Genomic DNA, 24,296 nt, shown 5'->3' with positions numbered 1-24,296 from the left:
TGTGTACAGATCCTTGTGACATGGGGCCGTGCATTGGGCCTCAGGTTTTCATCCCGGTATCTCTGTGCATTCAAATTGCCATCGTTGGTCCCCCCCTAAAATGCAATTGAGTTTGTTGTCCGTAGCTTATGCCTGCCCATACCATAACCCCACCACCACCATGGTGCACTCTGTTCACATCAGCAAACCACTTGCCCACACAACGCCATCTGCCCGGTACAGTTGAAACCGGGACTCATCGGTGAAGAGCACACTTCTCCAGCATGCCAGTGGCCATCAAAGGTGAGCATTTTACCACTGAAGTCGGTTACGACGTCGAACTGCAGTCAGGTCAAGACCCTGGTGAGGACATGTTAGATAAATATGCTTTTTGTGCGGAGCATTTCTGGGATCTTTTATTTCACCTCATGAAACATGAGAACAACACTTTACATGTTGCATTTATATTATTGTTCAGTAGATACAGTTGAAGTCGGATGTTTACATACACTTAGGTTGGAGTCATTAAAACTCGTCTTTCAACCACTCCACAATCTTCTTGTTAACAAACTATAGCTTTGGCAAGTCGGTTAGAACATCTACTTTGTGTATGACACAAGTCATTTTTCCAATAATTGTTTACAGACCGAAGAACAACATTTCAACCATGAAGCACAGGGGTGGCAGCATCATGTTGTGGAGGTGCTTTGCTGCAGGAGGGACTGGTGCACTTCACAAAATAGATGACATCATGTGGAAGGAAAAGTATGTGGATATATTGAAGCAACATCTCAAGACATGAGTCAAGAAGTTAAAGCTTGGTCGCAAATGGGTCTTCCAAATGGACAATGACCCCAAGCATACATCCACAGTTGTAGCAAAATGGCTTAAGGACAACAAAGTCAAGGTATTGGAGTGGCCATCACAAAACCCTGACCTCAATCCTATAGAACATTTGTGGGCAGAACTGAAAAAGCCTGTGCGAGCAAGGAGGCCTACAAACCTGATTCAGTTACACCAGCTCTGTCAGGAGGAATGGGCCAAAATTCACCCAACTTATTGTGAGAAGCTTGTGGAAGGCTACCCTAAACGTTTGACCCAAGTTAAACAATTTAAAGGCAATGCTACCAAATACTAATTAAGTGTATGGAAACTTCTGACCCACTGGGAATGTGATGAAAGAAATAAAAGCTCAAATAAATGATTCTCTCTACTATTATTCTGACATTTCAAATTCTTAAAATAAAGTGGTGATCCTAACTGACCTAAGACAGGTAATTTTTACTAGGATTAAATATCAGGAATTGTGAAAAACTGAGTTTAAATCTATTTGGCTAAGATGTATGTACATTTCCGACTTCAACTGTATGTCATCATATCCCAAAGTCACTTCATTAGCTGTGTGTGCTGATAAAGGTTATTTCCACCACACAACACAGTAAACAGATGCTGATGGAGCAGATGTGTTGTGGCCTGTCTCTGATTTATGGCACCCATTTACTGTACTGTCACTGGGGTGGAGGTCCATTACTCATAGCTATTGATGAAATATGTTGCAGGGTTACCGACAGAGATACAGAGGGATGTAGAATGTCAGATTATGTTCTGGGTCAATGTATTTCTTTATCATCCATCAGGTGTGGAGAGTGCATGTCAGAAGGTCATTTGAAAACAGAGGTAAAGAAAAGGACAAGATAGGTAATTAAATGAATGGAGTTATATGCCCAGTCAAATATAATCCACAAAAGCCCACCAGGTGGAAGCACAGACCTTCCAGGAAAGCTTCCTATCAAAGGAATCGTACAAACAGCAGCCTTTCCCTGAGACATAGACAATATGACTCAACTTCAGTTGACAGAGGATGAGGATGGTCTATGAAGGACGATGAAGACCAGCATACAGAGATTGTGTGGGAGAGCGGTGTACGATGATTTGACAAACATGTTGACTCGTCGTTCGCCTCTCTAGGGATGAGATATGGATAATTAAATAACTGATTGAATGCTCTCAAGGACAATGTTCAACACAATCTTCAGTACATTATGACAGCATATATCCAACATAATCTATTGATGCATAGCAAAATACCATCTGTATGAGGAGTCGAAGCAGGGTATAGGTGATCTGAAAGAGCTGTGCTCTCTGCTGACCCACTGATAATCAATGGGAGGAAATATTGCTGAAACAGGCCTGGCATTTCAGAGCTTTGGTGAAGGAGTTCCGAGTTCAGTGGGTCTGGTTACTTACTGTATTATATCAGTCTCAGTGTGGTCATGGTGACAGCATGAGGACCATGACCCAGATCTCCACAGCCCTCAAGGAGAGACAGATGGTCTACTAGAAAAATGTCTATATGTTTTCTTCCACTTTGAAAATGTGGAGCACCAAAAAACAAGATGTTTTTAATTAAAATACAGCCTATATTGGGCCTATATGAATTCAAGCTACTTTTGAAGCACATTTTGTGCCCTAGAAACTAATAAGTAAACTGTAAAGAGATTAGTTTATTATAAAAGCTAAAGTGTTATATGAATACCTGTCAGTGTGTGTGTAGGCACTGTATATACTGAATGTGAAAATACAGTATTATGCTTACTATGCACAGTAGCCTAATGCCAATCAAAGGAACTTGTTGCTTCAATCCAGTGCACATATCTCCACATCACCAATCAATAACACACTTCCTATTCCAATACATAACCCCATAGACAGACAGACAGCTTCTCGTTTCCTGTCGCGACACGTCTGGGGTGATAAATCGGCACTGAGGTGTTGAAATGAGATCCATGCCCTGCGCTGTCAGTTTTGTGTGACAATCTCTCTGCTCTGACACTCTCTCTGCTCTGACACTCTCTCTGCTCTGACACTCTCTCTGCTCTGACACTCTCTCTGCTCTGACACTCTCTCTGCTCCGACACTCTCTCTGCTCTGCGTGACAATCACTCCTGTCCTGCATGGCTGGAAGATAAACCTGTCTCATTACTATACTACACCACACTCACACCAATCATTCTGCTCTGGTAAGACAGATCTGATGATGTTGCTCTGAGATTTTATTTTACTTGATTTATTTCACCTTTATTTTAGCAGGGAGTCCCATTGAGACCAATGCCTCTTTGTCAAGGTAGCCCTGCATGAACACAATTTATCAAATGTACAACATTAAAACATAAATCAGGTTCTGCAGTTCAAGAGTCACTGTATAACACTAGTGGCATACAAATATTATGCAACTACACTACATGCATACAAAAGTAGGTGGACAAAGGCCGCTCAGCAAGGAAGAAGCCACTGCTCCAAAACCACCATAAGAAAGCCAGACTATGGTTTTCAACTGCACATGGGGACAAAGATTGTACTTTTTGGAGAAATGTCCTCTGGTCTGATGAAACAAAAATAGAACTGGTCATAATGACCATCGTTATGTTTGGAGGAAAAAGGGGGAGGCTTGCAATCCGAAGAACATCATCCCAACCGTGAAGCACAGGGTTGGCAGCATCATGTTGTGGGGGTGCTTTGCTGCAGGAGGGACTGGTGCACTTCACAAAATAGATGGCTACATGAGGAAGGAAAATTATATGGATATATTGAAGCAACATTTCAAGACATCAGTCAGGAAGTTAAAGCTTGGTTGCAAATGGGGCTTCCAAATGGACAATGACCCAAAGCATACTTCCAAAGTTGTGGCAAAATGGCTTAAGGACAACGAAGTTAAGGTATTGGAGAGGCCATCACAAAGCCCTGACCTCAATTCCATAGAAAATGTGTGGGTAGAACTGAAAAAGCCTGTGCGAGCAAGGAGGCCTACAAACCTGACTCAGTTACACCAGCTTTGTCAGGAGGAATGGGCCAAAATTCACCCAACTTATTATGGGAAGCTTATTGAAGGCTACCCGAAACATTTGACCAAAGTTAAACAATTTGAAGGCAATGCTACCAAATACTAATTGAGCGTATGTCAACGTCTGACCCACTGGGAATGTGATGAAATAAATAAAAGCTGAAATAAATCATTCTCTGCTATTATTCTGACATTTCACATTCTTAAAATGAAGTGGTGATGCTAACTGACCTAAAACAGGGAATTTTTACTGGGATTAAATGTTAGGAATTGTGAAAAAACTTTAAATGTATTTGACTAAGGTGTATGTAAACTTCCGACTCTCGGTTTGCCAACAACACCCGTGCCAATATGTCGTCCAAACACCTTCTTTGGCATTATCACTTAAGTAGAAACTTCTCGGAGCAACAACGGCTCAGCTGCGAAGTGGTAGGCCAGACAAGCTCACAGAACGGGACCGCCGAGTGCTGAAGCATGTTGCACGTATATATTGTCAGTCCTTGGTTGTAACTCAGTAGTGAGTGTTGCAAAACTGCCTCTGGAAACAATGTCAGCACATGAACTGTTTGCCGGGAGCTTCATTAAATGACTTTCCATGGCCGAACAGCCGCACACAAGCCTAAGATCACCCTGCACAATGCCAAGCGTCGGTTGGAGTGGTTTAAAGCTCGCCGCTATTGGACTCTGGAGCAGTGGAAACAGTGATGAATCACGTTTCACCATCTGGCAGTCTTATGGACTGCCCCAATGAGACAGAACATGTCTCCTTCCTGATCGGAAGAACGTTGCCAGCCAGTATGGCAATGGAACATTTAGAATGAATGACTGGGTCACATCCATAGATATAGAACAAAAAGACTCGTCAGACCCAAAACGACAGGGTCGCGTCTCTGGCAACCAAACCAATACAACCAACGACCAGTCGGCTTTGGTAGCAACCCTGGAGTCATTAAAACTCCACAAACCAAAAGTAACAGTCAGTATCTGGTGGGTGTGGCCACCAACTGCATTAAGTACTGCAGTGCATCTCCTCCTCGTGGACTGCACCAGATTTGAGATCCGGGCTCTTCCCTGGCCATGGCACAGAATGAGCAGTATGGCTCGTGGCATTGTCATGCTGCAGGGTCATGTCAGGATGATCCTGCAGGAAGGGTACTACATGAGGGAGGAGGATGTCCTCCCTGTAATGCACAGCGTTGAGATTGCCTGCAATGACAACAAGCTCAGTCCAATGATGCTGTGACCCAGACCATGACGGACCCTCCACCTCCAAATCGATCCCGCTCCAGAGTACAGGCCTCGGTGTAACGCTCATTCCTCCGATGGTAAACGCGAATCCGACCATCACCATCGGTGAGACAAAACCGCGACTCGTCAGCGACTGCACTTTTTGCCAGTCCTGTCTGGTCCAGCAACGTTGGATGGATGGATTGTGCGTTCCTGGTGTAACTGCTGTTTTTCAGAGTCAGTAGAAAGTCCTCTTCAGTGTCCTAAGTCTTCATAACTGTGACCTTAATTGCCTACCGTCTGTAAGCTGTTAGTGTCTTAACGACCGTTCCACAGGTGCATGTTCATTAATTGTTTATGGTTCATTGAACAAGCATGGCAAACAGTGTTTAAACCCTTTACAATGAAGATCTTTGAAGTTATTTGGATTATTTATGAATTATCTTTAAAAGACAGGGTCCTGAAAAAGGGATGTTTCTTTTTTTGCTGATTTTACATTTAGCTAACATTAGATAGTTAATCCAGAGATTCTTATTTTGCCTCGATTTGGTAGTCTCGTCCAGATCATCATGGCATTTGTAGTTATTTATGATAGCCACATTAGCAGCTAATTAGCATTTCATTTTTAGGGGGTAAATACAGGCAAATATAATGATAAAAGTCACCTTGTCCTCGAGATATTTACAAAGTGAATGGTGAAAAAATGATTGGAACCATTTCCCTGTTTGACCTTTATGTTTTATACGTATTATGACTCATAATGTGGTACTCTATGGGCCTACATAGTGATAGAGTGACCTTAGGGTAAACAAGTGTGTTATAATGATTTTATAATCCTCTCAAAAACTGATTTGGGATCAAGAATGCCCTGTGGTTGAACTGCAGCGACTAGCAGAGAGAGGAGGTACTACCTTCACCTTAAACCTAAACCTGCTGTTATGAAACTCAGTCAAAACACTATAAAACATACACATCCCATCCAGTAATGAAGTTATATAAGGGGTTACATCAAAAGTTTTAAAACCATCAGCCAGCCAACAAAACAAATCAAAATGGGGGAAAATGTTAAAGAAATGATTGAAAAAATGAATACAGTAGGTAGATCTATAGAAAGCTCACATACAATATTGAGCAGGAAATATTTAATATCACATTACAAATGGAGGCAGAGTAGTGTAGATGACTGCCAGCTGCAGATTGCAGCGATGCAGACATGAATTAATGAATACTGCCTAAACACAGAGACAAGCTAGGGGAGCTCTGGGGACAAAGATAGTGAAATGCAACCAGATGTTTGTCTTTAAAAGGAAATCATTTACAAACACAACCCATAGATAGCCTGCTGTCTTGGAGGAGAGGGAAAAACTGATCTTAAAAACAGCAGGTAGCTTAGCAGTTAAGAGCTTTGGGCCAGAAACCAAAAGGTCACTGGTTTGAATCCCTGAGCTGACTAGGTGAAAATGTGTCGATGCGCCCTTGAGCAAGGCACTTAACCCTAATTGCTCCTGTAAATCGCACTGGATTAGAGCGTCTCCTAAATGACTAAAATGGCAACAAAATGGTCTCTATTCTTTGTCATGATTGTATTATTCTTTATCCTTGTTTAAAACATTGTACAGCATAGATGGAGGGGTTTATTTGTGATTCCATGCCCTGTGTTTCAATACCGCTGCAATACTGGGGTGTAACTAACAAGCGTTCTCTATCCAGCTAGTATTTGTAGTTCTGTATGCAGTAGTGATGCTGTATTTGTAGTTCTCCTACCCTCATACAGCCAGTCACTCAGGCCGTTGAAGATGACTCCCTCCTTCCCTGTGGACACCAGGCGAATGGTCCTGCTCTCCACCGTTGCTCTGTAGTAGATGTTGTTCTCAAAGATAAAGATCTGGGTAAAAAAGGGACATGACGCTGGAGTGAATACAGCATCGTACCATTACATTTCAGAGATTTTGCTTTTGCTTCTTGCCAGGCTTTCAAATGCGTTCTTTTCAGCTTGACACTATGGCTGCCTTATAATTACTACAGTAGATAAAACATAATTACTACCTTATAATAATAAAACTGTATAACCCTTAATGAATTACTAGATAAAGAAAAAAAAGACTGACACTCCTTCTGGGCAATTTTCATCACAGTGTGACATTCACTCAGTACTAAAAACACCCATCCATCCTTCAGCCTGGAGACATTTCCACTCACACAAATAGACACGTCAACCCAATCTGGACTGAGTGACAAAACATGCCTTAAAGCATTGAATACAGCAGATATAAAAGGAAGCAGATTTCATTAGAGGTCATATTCCACTCCATCTACAAATAGAGTAGTAAGCAAAACACCCCTCTGCTTCGAATGAAGGTACTGTAGCCGTCTGAATCACTGAAGGGGCACACACACACACATCCATGCACACACATACACCTACAAACACACAACCATGCACACATTCTGGGTGATTGGGAACTGGTTCAGACAGGGGTGGGGAGGTTGTGAGGAGTGGGGAGGTTGGCATTACTGTGTTAAGCTGCTGATGCTATGTTGGACTGCTGGTGTATGCCCACTGTGCCAATGGTACCATAGTGAGTAGTAGGGATTAAGAAGACTACTGCTGGGGGGGACTACTGCTGTCAATCCACTCTCTCCTTCAACTTCACCCTGTGTCAGTGGGAGAGGGTTATATCTGAGCTGTGTCCGTCAGACAAACTCTCAAACATTGATTTACTCTCTTCATTTTCTATACCCTTTGTACATGAGGCTTGTGTGTGTGTGTGTGTGTGTGTGTGTGTGTGTGTGTGTGTGTGTGTGTGTGTGTGTGTGTGTGTGTGTGTGTGTGTGTGTGTGTGTGTGTGATGTGGAACCAGAAGCATCCTGCTGTGATCATTAAGCCATGGGCAATTACTCTACATGACAGAGGAATCAGCACCACTGGATCCAAACACACGTTTCATATGCAATGTCATATAATGGACAATCTGACAATTGTGACAGGTTTAAATATGCAAAATCATTACATCCAGAAATGGGAGACGAATAACTATCTGGTATTATCAGGTGAGAGTAAACACATCGGCTCAGACAGTTCACCCATACAGCTCTAGCTCTTCATTAACCAAACACGCAGATAAACATCAAAACAAAAATAAATCAGGTACTATATTACCATATGCAAATTCAGCCGCTTTCTCACTTGGCAGACGACGAAATCTCATATTGTAGCAGCTTCAAATATTAATATTTTCTCCCTCTAAATGTGTCTGTAGCCTAATGTAGACAAATGATATGATAAGAGCAATTACAAAACCTACAGATTTGCAATAAAAGGTAAGTCAGTGGAGAAACACAAGGGAATACAGCCCATTACTGTTGTTCTGTAATTAGTCATGTCTAAAGTGCTGTGTGTTATGAGGTGAATGAGGAAGTGTGTATTAATGAGGGAAAACAACAAAGATATTGTAGCTGTGAGAGACACTGCTCTTTTTAGAAGACCTCTCTCCTTTCCCACAAAAACAACAATGTTGTTGTTTTAACCATAGTAACAGCATTTTGACATCACATCCAAAGTGGTGCTGTGGAGAAAGGGAAAGCATAGAGGGGCTTATCACGGTGTCTGTCAACTCTCTCCCTTTGTCATACCTTCAAAATTCTGGATCAACATTTGTTTCAAGTTCAAGGATGGAACATATTGGTAATTGAGGTGTGTGTGTGTGTGTGAGCGCGTTTGTGTGCATGTGTGTTTTTTTTCAGTGAGACAATGAGGGTGTAGACATGTGTGTGGGGTCTCTTACCAGCTGTTGGCCCTTAGGTCCCCATCCAGCATACTGCAGCGGGGCGTTCCGTACCTCAGGAGGATTCAGACTCCATGTCTCCCTGTGGAGATAAAACACACACTCTGTCATGGTGTCTGTGTGTGTATGTGTTTCAGAGTGTGTGCCTCAGACTGTGCACAGAAATACATGGAATCTTCCAGTGAGCTATCTAGGTTGCTTCTGTAATGGTAAAATCAATCATCCAAAGCTAAATTTAGCACTAGAGAAGTTTCCTTAACTTTAATACTAAGTATAAATATGGAATAAAAAGCAGGCCAGACAGAGTGTGTGACAATACAACCCAGGACACCAGGAGTATTCCCAGAACAATTAAGTTCAAGTTAAGGTTTTTTTAAATCTAATATTAGGATGATAACATCCAAAAAGCATTCGGAGAACATTTTTGATCTAATATATTTATTTAACAAAAATGTTTTAGATGAAATATCATTGGAAGGTTCTAACATTCACTAAAATGTTATGCACAACATCTGTAACAACCACCACAGAAACATTCCCCAAAAGTTTGTTTGAAAACAAATTGACTGATGTTCTATAAAAGGTTCCCAGAATGTTTCATCACAGTGTGGGAAACAGTCTGGTGGGAACATCACAAAAGACATGTTCCCAAAACATAAAAACTGTCCAGTTGTGCAGATGATTCTACAATGTTTCTTTTAGGGTGCAAAAATAAAATCACCTGATGTTGCAAGAACGTTCCCAGAACACACTTTGTCTGTTCTTAACAAGGTTCCCAGAATGTTTCATTAGGTTGTGTTAACATTGTTAGGACATGACAAGATATACAGTTGACGTCGGAAGTTTACATACACCTTAGCCAAATACATTTAAACTCAGATTTCACAACAGTCAATTTAGTGTATGTTAACTTCTGACCCACTGGAATTGTGATACAGTGAGTTATAAGTGAAATATTCTGTCTTGAAACAATTGTTGGAAAAATGACTAGTATCATGCACAAAATAGATGTCCGAACAAACTTGCCAAAACAATAGTTTGTTAACAAGAAATGTGTGGGGTGGTTGAAAAACGAGTTTTAGTGACTCCAACCTAGGTGTATGTAGACTTCTGACTTCAACTGTAACTAACCCAGGGAAATATTGGTAACTGGGTTGTTCACCATCACTTTACTCATCCTCTTTATATACAGTACCAGTCAAAAGCTTGGACACACCTACTCATTCAAGGTTTTTCTTTATTTTTACTATTTCCTACATTGTAGAATAATAGTGAAGACATCAAAACTATGAAATATCACATGGAATCATGTAGTAACCAACAAAGTGTTAAAAAAAATCTAAATGTATTTTATATTTGAGATTCTTCAAAATAGCCACCCTTTGCCTTGCAGGTTTTCACTCTTGGAATTCTCTCAACCAGCTTCATGAGGTAGTCACCTGGAATGCATTTCAATTAACAGGTGTACCTTGTTAAAAGTTGATTTGTGGAATTTCTTTCCTTCTTAATGCGTCTGAGCCAATCAGTTATGTTGTGACAAGGTAAGATGGGTATACAAAAGATAGCCCCCAGCTCAAATAAGAAGATAGCCCCCAGCTCAAATAAGCATAGAGAAATGACAGCCCATCATTAGTTGAATACATGAAGGTCAGTCAATCCGGAAAATTTCTAGAACTTTTAACGTTTCTTCAAGTGCAGTTGCAAAAACTATCAAGCACTATGATGAAGCTGGCTCTCACGAGGACCGCCACAGGAAAGGAAGGCCCAGAGTTACCACTGCTGCAGAGGATAAGTTCATTAGAGTTAACTGCACATCAGATTGCAGCCCAAATAAATGCTTCACAGAGTTCAAGTTTTTCATAGAGTTCAACATCAGCTGTTCAGAGGAGACTGCGTGAATCAGGCCTTCATGGTAAAATTGCTGCAAAGAAACCACTACTAAAGGACACCAATAAGAAGAGACATTAGACCGGTGGAAATCTGTCCTTTGGACTAATGAGTCCAAATTTGAGATTTTTGGTTCCAACCGTCGGCTCTTTGTGAGATGCAGAGTAGGTGATCGGATGATCTCTGCATGTGTGGTTCCCAACATTAAGCATAGAGGAGGAAGAGTGATGGTGTGCTTTGGTGGTGACACTGTCTGTGATTAAACTAGACTTAACCAGCATGGCTACCACAGCATTCTGCAGCGATTCGCCATCCCATCTGGTTTGCACTTTGTGGGACTAGCATTTGTTTTTCAACAGGACAATGACCCAACACACCTCCAGGCTATATAAGGACTATTTGACCAAGAAAGAGAGTGATGGAGTGCTGCATCAGATGACCTGTCTTCCACAATCACCAAACCTCAACCCAATTGAGATGGTTTGGGATGAGTTGGACTGCAGAGTGAAGGAAAAGCAGCTAACAAGTGCTCAGCATATGTGGGAACTCCTTCCACTGTTGGAAAAGCATTTCCGGTGAAGCTGGTTGAGAGAATGCCCAAGTGTGTGCATAGCTGTCATCAAAGCAAATGGTGTCTAATTTGAAGAATCAAAAATATAAAATATATTTAGATTTCTGTAACACTTTTTTGCTTACTACAAGATTCCATGTGTTATTTCATAGTTTTGATGTCTTAACTATTATTCTACAATGTAGAAAATAGTAAAAATAAAGAAAGACTAAGTAGGTGTGTCCAAACTTTTGACTGGAACTGTACATTTCATACTTTTCCTCCTCTGTACTGGTCCCCCGTGGGAATCAAACCCACAACCCTGGAGTTGCAAGAGCTACAAACTGAGCCACACAGGACTGATTATGTGCTGATTATTACAATGTCTCTATTAGGTTGCAAAAAAACATTTGCCTAATGTTCTTTAAAAGTTCCTAAAACAATTATTTAGGTTGTTGGAACTTTGTGGAGATATGACAGGAGATGGTTCCCATAACACTAAAACTGTCCAGTTGTGCTGACATTCAGATAATGTCTGTATCAGGGTGCATAAAACAATCCTTTGATAGTGCAAGAATGTTGACAGAACAGCCTTTGAGTTCTTTAAAGGCTCCCAGAACATTTCATTAGGTGTGAACAGTTACATCACAAGAGATAGGTTCCATGTTGGCTGGATGTCCTTTCAGTGGTGAACCATCCTTGATACACACTCGAAACTGTTGAGCAAGAAAAAGCCAGTAGCGTTTTGGGGCATATTTTGTCTGTAGGCAACATTTATAAATGAGGCCCCAGGTGAGTGTTTTTGGTACCCTAAAATAAACATTGGTTGAATCATCCGACAACTCGACAGTTTTTGTGTTTTGGGAACAGATTAAATATGTTTTAGGTCAAGCTGTCCCCGAAAACATTCAACAGTTTCCTGTTTCATCTAATACTTAGACAAAAATAAGATGAGAGTCTAAGAGAGTGAAGAAAGAAAGAAAGAAAGAAAGAAAGAAAGAAAGAAAGAAAGAAAGAAAGAAAGAAAGAAAGAAAGAAAGAAAGAAAGAAAGAAAGAAAGAAAGAAAGAAAGAAAGAAAGAAAGAAAGAAAGAAAGAAAGAAAGAAAGAAAGAAAGAAAGAAAGAAAGAAAGAAAGGAAACAGAGACAGACTGACTTACGGGGTGGTGAGACTACAGATGATGTAGAAGGCCATGTAGGAGTGCTGGTAGACCTGCAGAGACAAACACAACTTCAGCATCAAGCATTCAACCTCGCATGGCAGAAACAACCCATAAACTCTGCATCTGAGACAAAATAAGAAGTGTGGTCCTTTCTACTTACTGGAGCCACGTTGTAGGCCAACAACACATGTTCCAGGTCTGGAGATATGTGGTACTTGGTGGCTTTGAACATTTCCTGGATAACAAAGAAGCATGTTTGAGTCATATTTATTACAAAAGGTCATCATACATTTTTCAATACCTTATCACCTACTTATACATGTTCGGGAATAAAATGAGTAAATACTCACAAACTTCCTGTTCTCCACCAAAATGACCCTCTCCTGTGTTTCGATGTTGAGTTTGACCACGTCCCCTTCTCGTGTTCGATACAGCAGTACATTGTCTGGAAACAATAAACAGCATAGAAGAGAGAGCATTACATTGTCTGGAAACACTAAACAGCATAGAAGAGAGAGCAGTACATTGTCTGGAAACAATAAACAGCATAGAAGAGAGAGCATTACATTGTCTGGAAACAATAAACAGCATAGAAGAGAGAGCATTACATTGTCTGGAAACAATAAACAGCATAGAAGAGAGAGCATTACATTGTCTGGAAACAATAAACAGCATAGAAGAGAGAGAGCATTACATTGTCTGGAAACACTAAACAGCATAGAAGAGAGAGCATTACATTGTCTGGAAACAATAAACAGCATTGAAGAGAGAGCATTAAATTGTCTGGAAACAATAAACAGCATAGAAGAGAGAGCATTACATTGTCTGGAAACAATAAACAGCATAGAAGAGAGAGCATTACATTGTCTGGAAACACATAGAAGAGAGAGCAACAGAAACACTAAACAACATAGAAGAGAGAGCATTACATTGTCTGGAAACAATAAACAGCATTGAAGAAAGCATTAAAGAAACAATAAACAGCATAGAAGAGAGAGCATTACATTGTCTGGAAACAATAAACAGCATAGCATTACATTGTCTGGAAACAATAAACAGCATAGAAGAGAGAGCATTACATTGTCTGGAAACACTAAACAGCATTGAAGAGAGAGCATTACATTGTGGAATACACATCCAGCTGTTTCAAACAGTACTTATAATGGGGCCATGAGGGGCCAGCCTTCCACACCGGACTGAGAGCAGATATCTTTTAGGGGGGCACCAAGGTACAACTGGAGCAGGCCAAGGTACAACTGGAGCAGGCCAAGGTACAACTGGAGCAGGCCAAGGTACAACTGGAGCAGGCCTTGCTGGTATCCTGTTACCTCTGCAGCATATACAGGAGCTGTAAGGTGTGGATACATACAGTGTGATCCCACAATTTAACGTCTATTCCAGGTTGGTTTAACGTATTTTCATTAATATGAAGTGGAAACAATGTTGATTCAACCAGTGTCTGCCGAGTGGGATGGTCCAAGTGGTAGACCATTTTCACATTATTGTGCCGACCCAAAACATATTAAGCTGGCTCAGGTATTTGGTTCCTATGGTGGATGCATAAAAAGGCAAGGACAGTACAGCTTGGCTTGGTTCTACTCAGCTCTGCTCCACTCAGCTCTGCTCAGTAGTGTGATACTGGTAGTGTTGTCCTCTAGACCAGAGCCGATTCCTCAGTCTCACTGTGTCCTGTTCGGATAAACCCCTCTACCAAGAGAAGTGTAGAGAAAAGGTCCTTGCTGCTCTCTCCAATGTTTCAACCATTCAAATTAAGGTTGATTGAATAGCCATCTCATCTCCCTTACTTCCTATTTGCCACAACAATAGCAGTAAAGTGTTGATGCTACTGATGCTGGAAGGACTTCATATTGCTAAGACATAATGAAGATTTATTTGGATTTTGTGGTAGTGTGTTTTTCTACGTAATTATCTTCAAGTTTGTTTGCTTTTGTACTCTGTTTTGAAAACCTTTTCCTGTTCTAGTCCAAATATTTGCTCAGTCATGACAGTTCCGCTCACAAAACTATCAAAATGGATGAATTAGGAATAATGGAAAGTGTATGAGTATCCTCGGGGGCAGGTAGGCTAGTGGTTAGAGCATTGGGACAGTAACTGAAAGGTTGCTAGATCAAATCCCTGAGCTGACAAGGTAAACAAATCTGTCGTTCTGCCCCTGAACAAGGCAGTTAACCCACTGTTCCCCGGTAGGCCGTCATTGTAAATAAAAATGTGTTCTTAACAGACTTGCCTAGTTTAAAAAAAAAAAAGAATGTGAGTCCAAACTGCCGAAGGCCTGACATCTTTAACAAAAGCCATTCATTGAATTGCTTTAATCAATGAAAACGAATGAGAGCAGAGTACAGTACACAGTGTCCCTATAAGACCACAGGCAAAGTGACTCAGTCTCCTTCCTGTTTCTGTGTCTTAAAGGCAGGGCTCGAAATTAACAATGTCCCCTTGTCCTGATGACAAAATATTCCTGGAGAGTCTTCAAATCAGACTCTGGGACAATAGATCCAAAGTTCATACAACCACTGTACATCAAAAACATTTAAAAAGCAATGAGGCTGATGCAACAGATCAGAATGCTTAGCTTAAAATGATAAACTATTATTTCTTCACATTATAAGCGCAGCAATGTGCACACAGCAGCAAGCTATGCGCAAATATATTTTTTAAAATGTAGCAGGAACACAATGTTCTAAAAAGTGCATCACACATGCGAGCGGTTTCACGTGACAGATGAAAATATCCATGCGAAATGTTGAAATGTAAAGATGCAACAGCTAGCATGGGTTGATAATATGTCTAAGCTTGTGTCTGGCTGCTGGACAATAAAAGACAGCTGGTTTCAATGGCATAAGTAAGTGTTTATCAAATAATTCCCTAAAAAAGTCTATGGTCTGATAATGGTTAGGCTACTTGAATCAAGGAAAGACATGCCCCATGACATGGCATAAAACCTACAGGTTTTAAATGCTGACTGCCTCACCTAAGATTGCAAGCTGGGTGATACTTGGTGCAAAACAGATACGGGTCTTTCTCTCCGCTCTTGTAATTAATGAATGAAACATTCCTCAAGTAGGCCTACTCCAACAGAATCAAGCCTTTAGACATTAATGTTAATTATCCTACATTATATTTGTCAAACATGACTGGAGATTGTCCTATATTCATGTAAATACAACGTCTCATTAAAGTTTGACTACATTTTCTGGCGCCTCCCTCGTGTCAAAATTGATGTGGACACATCACCTAAGCTACACTGAGATGTATGCTAATTTTATATGTACAGGTAACTGCAAAAATAATGGACAATTCAACATAAAGGATCTTAATAGTACCAAGGCACAAGGCGAGACCCGGATGCAGACACAGGAGGCAGATGGTCGCAGTCATTATGTTTATTAATCCAAAGGAGTAGGCAAGAGTAAGGTCGTGGACAGGCAAAAAGGTCAAGACCAGATCAGAGTCCAGGAAGTACAGATTGGCAGACAGGCTTGTGGTCAAGGCAGGCAGAATGGTCAGGCAGGTGGGTACAAAGTCCAGAAACAGGCAAGAATCAAAACCAGGAGGACTAGAAAAAGGAGAATGCAAAAAGCAGGAGAACGGGGAAACCGCGGGTTGACTTGGAAACATACAAGACGAACTGGCACAGAGAGACAGGAAACACAGGGATAAATACACCAGGAAAATCAGCGATGGAGACGATCACAAGGACAGGTGAAACAGATCAGGGCGTGACAAATAGGGCATTGGGCCACCAAGAGATGCCAGAACAGAACTTGGCATAGATTCTCCAAGTGTCTGGAACTCCATTCTACTGGACACAACACCATTCTTCCACGAGAAATTCCTTAATTGTTTTTTTGTTGATGGTGATGGAAAACGCAGACTCTGGCGCCGCTCCAGAATCTCCCATAACTGTTAAATTGGGTTGAAATCTGGTGACTGAGAGACAACCACACGCTTTAAACTCCCTATGCTCCTTTGAAACCCCTTTTTTGAGATCTCTTCTTCTAGCCATGTTAGCGAAAATAATGGGCAACTGGGGATTTTTATACATGACTTTAAGCATGATGGGATGTTAAATTGCTTAATTAACTCAGGAAACCTGCTTTCAATATACTTTGTATACCTCAAGTGTTTCTATTATTTTGTCAGTTACCTGTACATTCATGTAAAATACATGTGAATATTATTCCAACGTTGGCCATTTTAGAGGCAAATTATTTTATGTGAATTTCTGGCTCAGTTGACAGACCCATTTATCCATTTCAGTAGTGGACCTACTTTTATTAGCATTTTAAATCACTGTGAATGACCTACAGTTGAAGTCAGAAGTTTATATACACCTTCGCCAAATACATTTAAACTAAGTTTTTCACAATTCCTGACATTTAATCCGAGTAGAATTCTCTGTTTTAGGTCAATTAGGATCACCACTTTATTTTAAGAATGTGAAATTTCAGAATAATAGTTGAGGGTGATTGATTTCAACTTTTATTTCTTTCATCACTTTCCCAGTAGTTTACATTAACTCAATTCGTATTTGGTAGCATTGCCTAAAATTGTTTAAATTGGGTCAAATTTTCAGGTAGCCTTCCACAAGCTTCCCACAATAAGTTGGGTGAATGGCCCATTGCTCCTGACAGAGCTGGTGTAACTGAGTCAGGTTTGTACGTCTCCTTGCTCGCACAGGCTTTTTCAGTTCTACCCACACATTTTCTATAGGATTACGGTCAGGGTTTTGTGATGGCCTCTCCAATACCTTAACTTCGTTGTCCTTAAGCAATTTTGCCACAACTTTGGAAGTATGCTTGGGGTCATTGTCCATTTGGAAGACCCATTTGCGACCAAGCTTCAACCTCCTGACTGATGTCTTGAGATGTTGCTTCAATATATCCACGTAATTTTACGTCCTCATGATACCATCTATTTTGTGAAGTGCACCAGTCTCTCCTGAAGCAAAGCACCCCCACAACATGATGCTGCTGTGCTTCACGTTTGGGATGGTGTTCTTTGGCTTGCAAGCCTCCCCCTTTTTCCTCCAAACATTCTATTTTTGTTTCATCAGACCAGAGGACATTTCTCCAAAAAGTACGATCTTTGTCCCCATGTGCAGTAGCAAACCGTAGTCTGGCTTTTTTATGGCGGTTTTGGAGAAGTGGCCTCTTCCTTGCTGAGCAGCCCTACAGGTTATGTCGATATAGAACTCGATTTACTATGGATATAGATACTTTTGTACCCGTTTCCTCCAGCATCTTCACAAGGTCATTTGCTGTTGTTCTGGGATTGATTTGCACTTCTCACACCAAAGAACGCGTCTCCTGAGCAGAATGACGGCTGCGTGGTCCCATGGTATTTATACTGCGTACTATTGTTTGTACAGATGAACGTGGTACCTTCAGGAGTTTGGAAATTGTTCCCAAGGATGAACCAGTCTTGTGGAGGTCTACAATTGTTTTTCTGAGGTCTTGGCTGATTTCCTTTGATTTTCCCATGATGTCAAGCAAAGAGGCACTGAGTTTGAAGGTAGGCCTTGAAATACATCCACAGGTACACCTCCAATTGCCTCAAATTATGTCAATTAGCCTATCAGAAACGTATAAAGCCATGACATAATTTTCTGGAATTTTCCAAGCTGTTTAAAGGCACAGTCAACTTAGTGTATTTAAACTTCTGACTCACTGGAATTGTGATACAGTGAATTATAAGTGAAATAATCTGTCTGTAAACAATTGTTGGAAAAATGTATTGTGTCATGCACAAAGTAGATGTCTTAACCAATTTGCCAAAACTATAGTTTGTTCATAAGAAATGTGTGTAGCGGTAGAAAAACACATTTTAATGACTCCAACCTAAGTGTATGTAAACTTCCGACTTCAACTGTAGGTCCTACAGTAAACCTATGTTGGCATATCAAAACATATAAAAAATAAACAAAGTATTTTAGCATTTAGGATGGTTCATCTTCAGTTTGGAACGGTTGAAATTGCACTTCGGGACAATTCTGGGACGGCGATTAAAAAAGTTGAGCCCTGCTCAAAGGAGAGGTTCAAAGAGACCGGTGACAAGCGGTGGTCAAAGAGCAACGCTGAATCAATTATGCATCACTCTGAATGAAACCAACGCACCACATATTGATGAGGACTACTGAAGTACAAGGTTGCACGATCCTACGCATTATCACTGCTCATCAGAACCAAATGTTGAGCTGATTTCATTAACTTAACTTTGACATGGAGGAATGTCAGACAATGAATCACTAAGATTTTATCGGAGAAGAATGATAGAGAACATTCCAATGTGTCGTTAGAAAAATACTTTGAAGTTTGTGTGTGTGTGTGTGTGAATTTCTACTGGTGAGGTTAATTATCATGGTCCATTTGATGAGGGAAAAGCCCTTTAGCCTGCTGTTGAACTTCTCTGCAGACACCATTTCCCTGCATTGTCCTTTGACTGTCTTTTACACAAAACACTGGACATCAGCATGTTGCCAAAGTCATGGCACGGCCGACTGGGCCAGAATTTTCTGCCAAGATTTGAATTTTCAATTCAGTTTAAATTCTCTTCCGAGATATCCAGACGGAGGGAGTAATTACATTATATTGTGAAAAGGTTACTTTCTGGAGAAGAAGATAAGCTATATTACTGCTGCATACAGTGGATAAAGTTGTATATAAATCAGTATGTAAAAGTATGTGGAAATAAAATAAATTCTGGCACTACTTTTGTGCTTAATGGAGAGTCAATGAAAAAACAAAGTAGTTTGAGTCTCTAACACTAGAGGGCGAGCAGTAGCTTGATCCAACATTCATGTGTTCTGCAGCTTGCTTTCCACATTACGTTGTCAAGGTTAAAAAAAGGTCATATCAGACCAGCCTTACATCTGTTTAATTTGGGCCTGTCCTGTACATGCTCTGCTCTGCATACATTATAGCTACAATACTGTATGGTGCATAACGGCATAAACGGGCACATTTCAAGGTTTCACTGGATTACATGGCTCTGTCTCTCTGTATAACACTTACTTAGTTCTGTGGGCTGTCCGTCTCTGTTGTAAGGGAATAACCATGAGACTATAACCATGTAATTCTTGAGGGCTTGATAATAAGCATTCACAGTAAACACATTGGCTGAGTGATCCATTATGCCTTTAAATCAGGATTTGGGTTTCTATGATTATGTTTAAATTCAATAGGCAATTGAAGTGCTAGTTAGGTTTCAATATGTTTTACGTGTGGTCCTCTTGTTTGATAGTAATGGCTGTCTAATGGGAAAAGTAATACGGCTTGGAATGCTTACGGAGATAGAGTCATTGCCTTAGCGACCGCCGTCTACAATTTGTAAATGTGGTGCTCTAATAATGTCAACTGACACGTAACAGTTCCTGGTTGGTGGGTGCTGTGTTAGCTTCAGTTTCTATTGGCAGATGAAAGGGCAGGGCGTAACTATAACAACTCACCACTGAGCCATGTAGCGGCGGGGTCGTGCACGTGAAGATCTCCTCCGAAGACGTCCTCGATGGTGACTTTCTTCTTGAGAGCAAGGCTATCATCTGCAACTGCCAGTGGAATAGATCAACAAAACAAAAGTGGAAGAAGTCATAGAATTAATCAGGTACAATAATATGATACTGTTATGTTTAAATTCTCTTTCACATAAAAAAAGGGGACCTGGCCACCTTTGTTACCTGGTGACTGTCACTTTTCCTGCAAAAAGTTGCCGGGGGTCATAAAAATAGGGTAGGAGACATCTGTCAGAGTTGGACTATTATGCGCTGTTTCTGTCTGGATATAGTATGACTGTAATTCCCATATCACAGGCACAGCGATTAAGGAAATGTTACAAAGAAGAAAGAGACACTCCATTGATCCGCCAGCATCAACTCACAACAGCATGGCCAGTTTTTCCAGGCAGCCGTAACTCCCTCTAGCTGCACAGGGTAAACAGCTGAGATCCGGTCAATGTAGACAGCAGCGCTAGAGGGTTGAGTTTCATAGAGACTGTGTGTGTGTGTGTGTGTGTGTGTGTGTGTGTGTGTGTGTGTGTGTGTGTGTGTGTGTGTGTGTGTGTGTGTGTGTGTGTGTGTGTGTGTGTGTGTGTGTGTGTGTGTGTGTGTGTGTGTGTGTGTGTGTGTGTGTGTGTGTGTGTGTGTGTGTGTGTGTGTGTGTGTGTGTGTATGCCCCTTCAACCCCATATGGGAGCTTTACATATTTATCTTCTACATTCACCTGTCAGTTTATTCAGGAAAAGACATTAGAGTACCATCACTAAGAGATTCTAGAAGGGATGTGTGTAGAGTACCATCAGTAAGAGATTCTACAAGGGATGTATGTGATGTATGTATGTATGTATGTATGTATGTATGTATGGGGTGGCAGGGTAGCGTAGTGGTTAGAGCATTGGACTAGTAACTGGAAGGTTGCAAGTTCAAACCCCTGAGCTGACAAGGTACAAATCTGTCGTCCTGCCCCTGAACAGGCACCTTTGTAAGTCTCTGAATTTGCAAATTATCTTCATCTGTTGGTAAAAGACCATTGAGAGGGATTCCCAACATGAGGCAAACAGCACCTCTGATGCACTGGCAATTGTAAAAATGACTAGAGCTATTACTGCATAACAATCTTCATTAAACAAGACTGAATGACATTTTACATTAAAGCCCCATTACCTAGTGAGAGGATGACCTCACTTCGTCCTTCTGAAAAACCAATATGCAATCTCCAAGCTGACACATCTCAACATCTCTACTCCTGTCTGTCTTTGAATGAATGGGTTTAGGAAATTAAATTACCTACTGGGCTGTCTGCTAGCAAGGCCAATTGTAATCTCTAACTAGAAGTTTTCTTTTGGTGGCCTGACTCAGGTACTTAAGTACTGTAGGATCTTAATTTGACCAGTTTCTCACATCAGGACAATAATCCAGCAGCAATAGGAAATGTGAATTATTATGTGGATTATAATGAATGGAAATATTTGTAGGGATTGATACATCTTTAGTTAGGGCAAATCAAGTCAGACATTTTAAAGTGGAAATTACAAACTTTAGAAGCCTTTTTTTAACCTTGTCTACACCACAAATGAGTATTTTCTGCTATGCAGTGTAATAGGTGTTAATAAGTGTAATGTAATAAGTGTAATGTAGGGTGATGCAGCATTGTGTGTTACATACTTGGGGTGAGCAGGATGACAGAGGTGACGATCAGAGACAAGATGATGCAGATGACCAGCAGGGCGATGACTATCCCCTTCCAGTTCCTCTGTGGAGGGGCACTGCCCACCAGGTCCTGCAACACAAACACACACAAAAGTTAATAGAGGTCAATGGGGGATAATGAAGGGGAGGCGATGAGTATGGTTACATACACACAATAATGTGATTATTGTGGATAAACAGATTAATATAGTTCTATTAAAACGTTGACATGCTTTGCAAGAAGAACGATTTCCCTAATAATCCCATTTACGTGGACACACATCTGAAATCAGGCTACCTGATGGCACTAAATACAGACCCGTTTACATGGACACACATCTGAAATCAGGCTACCTGATGGCACTAAATACAGACCCGTTTACATGGACACACATCTGAAATCAGGCTACCTGATGGCACTAAATACAGACCCGTTTACATGGACACACATCTGAAATCAGGCTACCTGATGGCACTAAATACAGACCCGTTTACATGGACACACATCTGAAATCAGGCTACCTGATGGCACTAAATACAGACCCGTTTACATGGACACACATCTGAAATCAGGCTACCTGATGGCACTAAATACAGACCCGTTTACATGGACACACATCTGAAATCAGGCTACCTGATGGCACTAAATACAGACCCGTTTACATTAATCTGAAATCATAAATACAGTTTTACATGGACACACATCTGAAATCAGGCTACCTGATGGCACTAAATACAGACCCGTTTACATTCTGAAATCAGGCTACCTGATGGCACTAAATACAGACCCGTTTACATGGACACACATCTGAAATCAGGCTACCTGATGGCACTAAATACAGACCCGTTTACATGGACACACATCTGAAATCAGGCTACCTGATGGCACTAAATACAGACCCGTTTACATGGACACACATCTGAAATCAGGCTACCTGATGGCACTAAATACAGACCCGTTTACATTGACACACATCTGAAATCAGGCTACCTGATGGCACTAAATACAGACCCGTTTACATGGACACACATCTGAAATCAGGCTACCTGATGGGACTAAATACAGACCCGTTTACATGGACACACATCTGAAATCAGGCTACCTGATGGCACTAAATACAGACCCGTTTACATGGACACACATCTGAAATCAGGCTACCTGATGGCACTAAATACAGACCCGTTTACATGGACACACATCTGAAATCAGGCTACCTGATGGCACTAAATACAGACCCGTTTACATGGACACACATCTGAAATCAGGCTACCTGATGGCACTAAATGTTTACATGGACACACATCTGAAATCAGGCTACCTGATGGCACTAAATACAGACCCGTTTACATGGAAACACATCTGAAATCAGGCTACCTGATGGCACTAAATACAGACCCGTTTACATGGACACACATCTGAAATCAGGCTACCTGATGGCACTAAATACAGACCCGTTTACATTGACACACATCTGAAATCAGGCTACCTGATGGCACTAAATACAGACCCGTTTACATGGACACACATCTGAAATCAGGCTACCTGATGGCACTAAATACAGACCCGTTTACATGGACACACATCTGAAATCAGGCTACCTGATGGCACTAAATACAGACCCGTTTACATGGACACACATCTGAAATCAGGCTACCTGATGGCACTAAATACAGACCCGTTTACATGGACACATCTGAAATCAGGCTACCTGATGGCACTAAATACAGACCCGTTTACATTGACACATCTGAAATCAGGCTACCTGATGGCACTAAATACAGACCCGTTTACATGGACACACATCTGAAATCAGGCTACCTGATGGCACTAAATACAGACCCGTTTACATGGACACACATCTGAAATCAGGCTACCTGATGGCACTAAATACAGACCCGTTTACATGGACACACATCTGAAATCAGGCTACCTGATGGCACTAAATACAGACCCGTTTACATGGACACACATCTGAAATCAGGCTACCTGATGGCACTAAATACAGACCCGTTTACATGGACACACATCTGAAATCAGGCTACCTGATGGCACTAAATACAGACCCGTTTACATTGACACACATCTGAAATCAGGCTACCTGATGGCACTAAATACAGACCCGTTTACATGGACACACATCTGAAATCAGGCTACCTGATGGGACTAAATACAGACCCGTTTACATGGACACACATCTGAAATCAGGCTACCTGATGGCACTAAATACAGACCCGTTTACATGGACACACATCTGAAATCAGGCTACCTGATGGCACTAAATACAGAACATTGCCAATCAAAATAAATGTTCTACCACAGCGAACATATTATTTTTGGGAAGCATATTTGATTTTTAATTTGTATAAAGTTTGTATGTGAAAACTACTTCTAAGACGCATCCATTCAGTCGTTCCAAACTCACTTCACTCACGGTAAAGAGGGAGGCTCGCTCGGCTGGTGCTTGCACATGCGCAGATCATATACGATTGAGGTGTTTACATGTCCTAATCATTCTAAAGATTGCTCAGAAAACAAGTCGTTTTAATCTGAGTATGTTTACTTCGATGTTCACTTTACACCGATTAAGGTAAGCAGAGTAAGGTGTTTACATGACTATTGCATAATCTGCCTACTGCCATAATTAGTTTGTCAAATTATTACT

General features: G+C 41.0%; 1 protein-coding gene across 4 annotated transcripts in view; it reads right to left on the bottom strand.

The window, feature by feature from the left end:
• Positions 1 to 24,296, bottom strand: part of LOC118402529 (dipeptidyl aminopeptidase-like protein 6) — a 163,806-nt gene that overhangs the window by 19,380 nt on the left and 120,130 nt on the right. For all 4 annotated transcript variants that reach the window (XM_052476901.1, XM_052476900.1, XM_052476902.1 and 1 more), the window contains exons 2-8: positions 21,610 to 21,724; positions 19,900 to 19,998; positions 12,782 to 12,876; positions 12,592 to 12,666; positions 12,429 to 12,481; positions 8,833 to 8,914; positions 6,812 to 6,932 (exon numbers count right to left, since the gene is read on the bottom strand). In XM_052476901.1, the coding sequence (XP_052332861.1) occupies positions 6,812 to 6,932; positions 8,833 to 8,914; positions 12,429 to 12,481; positions 12,592 to 12,666; positions 12,782 to 12,876; positions 19,900 to 19,998; positions 21,610 to 21,724 (640 nt within the window). The remainder of the gene's footprint in view (positions 1 to 6,811; positions 6,933 to 8,832; positions 8,915 to 12,428; positions 12,482 to 12,591; positions 12,667 to 12,781; positions 12,877 to 19,899; positions 19,999 to 21,609; positions 21,725 to 24,296) is intronic.

Source organism: Oncorhynchus keta, chromosome 23 (genome assembly GCF_023373465.1).
Source record: "Oncorhynchus keta strain PuntledgeMale-10-30-2019 chromosome 23, Oket_V2, whole genome shotgun sequence".
Lineage (NCBI taxonomy): Eukaryota > Metazoa > Chordata > Actinopteri > Salmoniformes > Salmonidae > Oncorhynchus > Oncorhynchus keta.
Note: the sequence above shows the minus strand (reverse complement) of the source record. Positions and strands in the feature narration are given on the sequence as shown.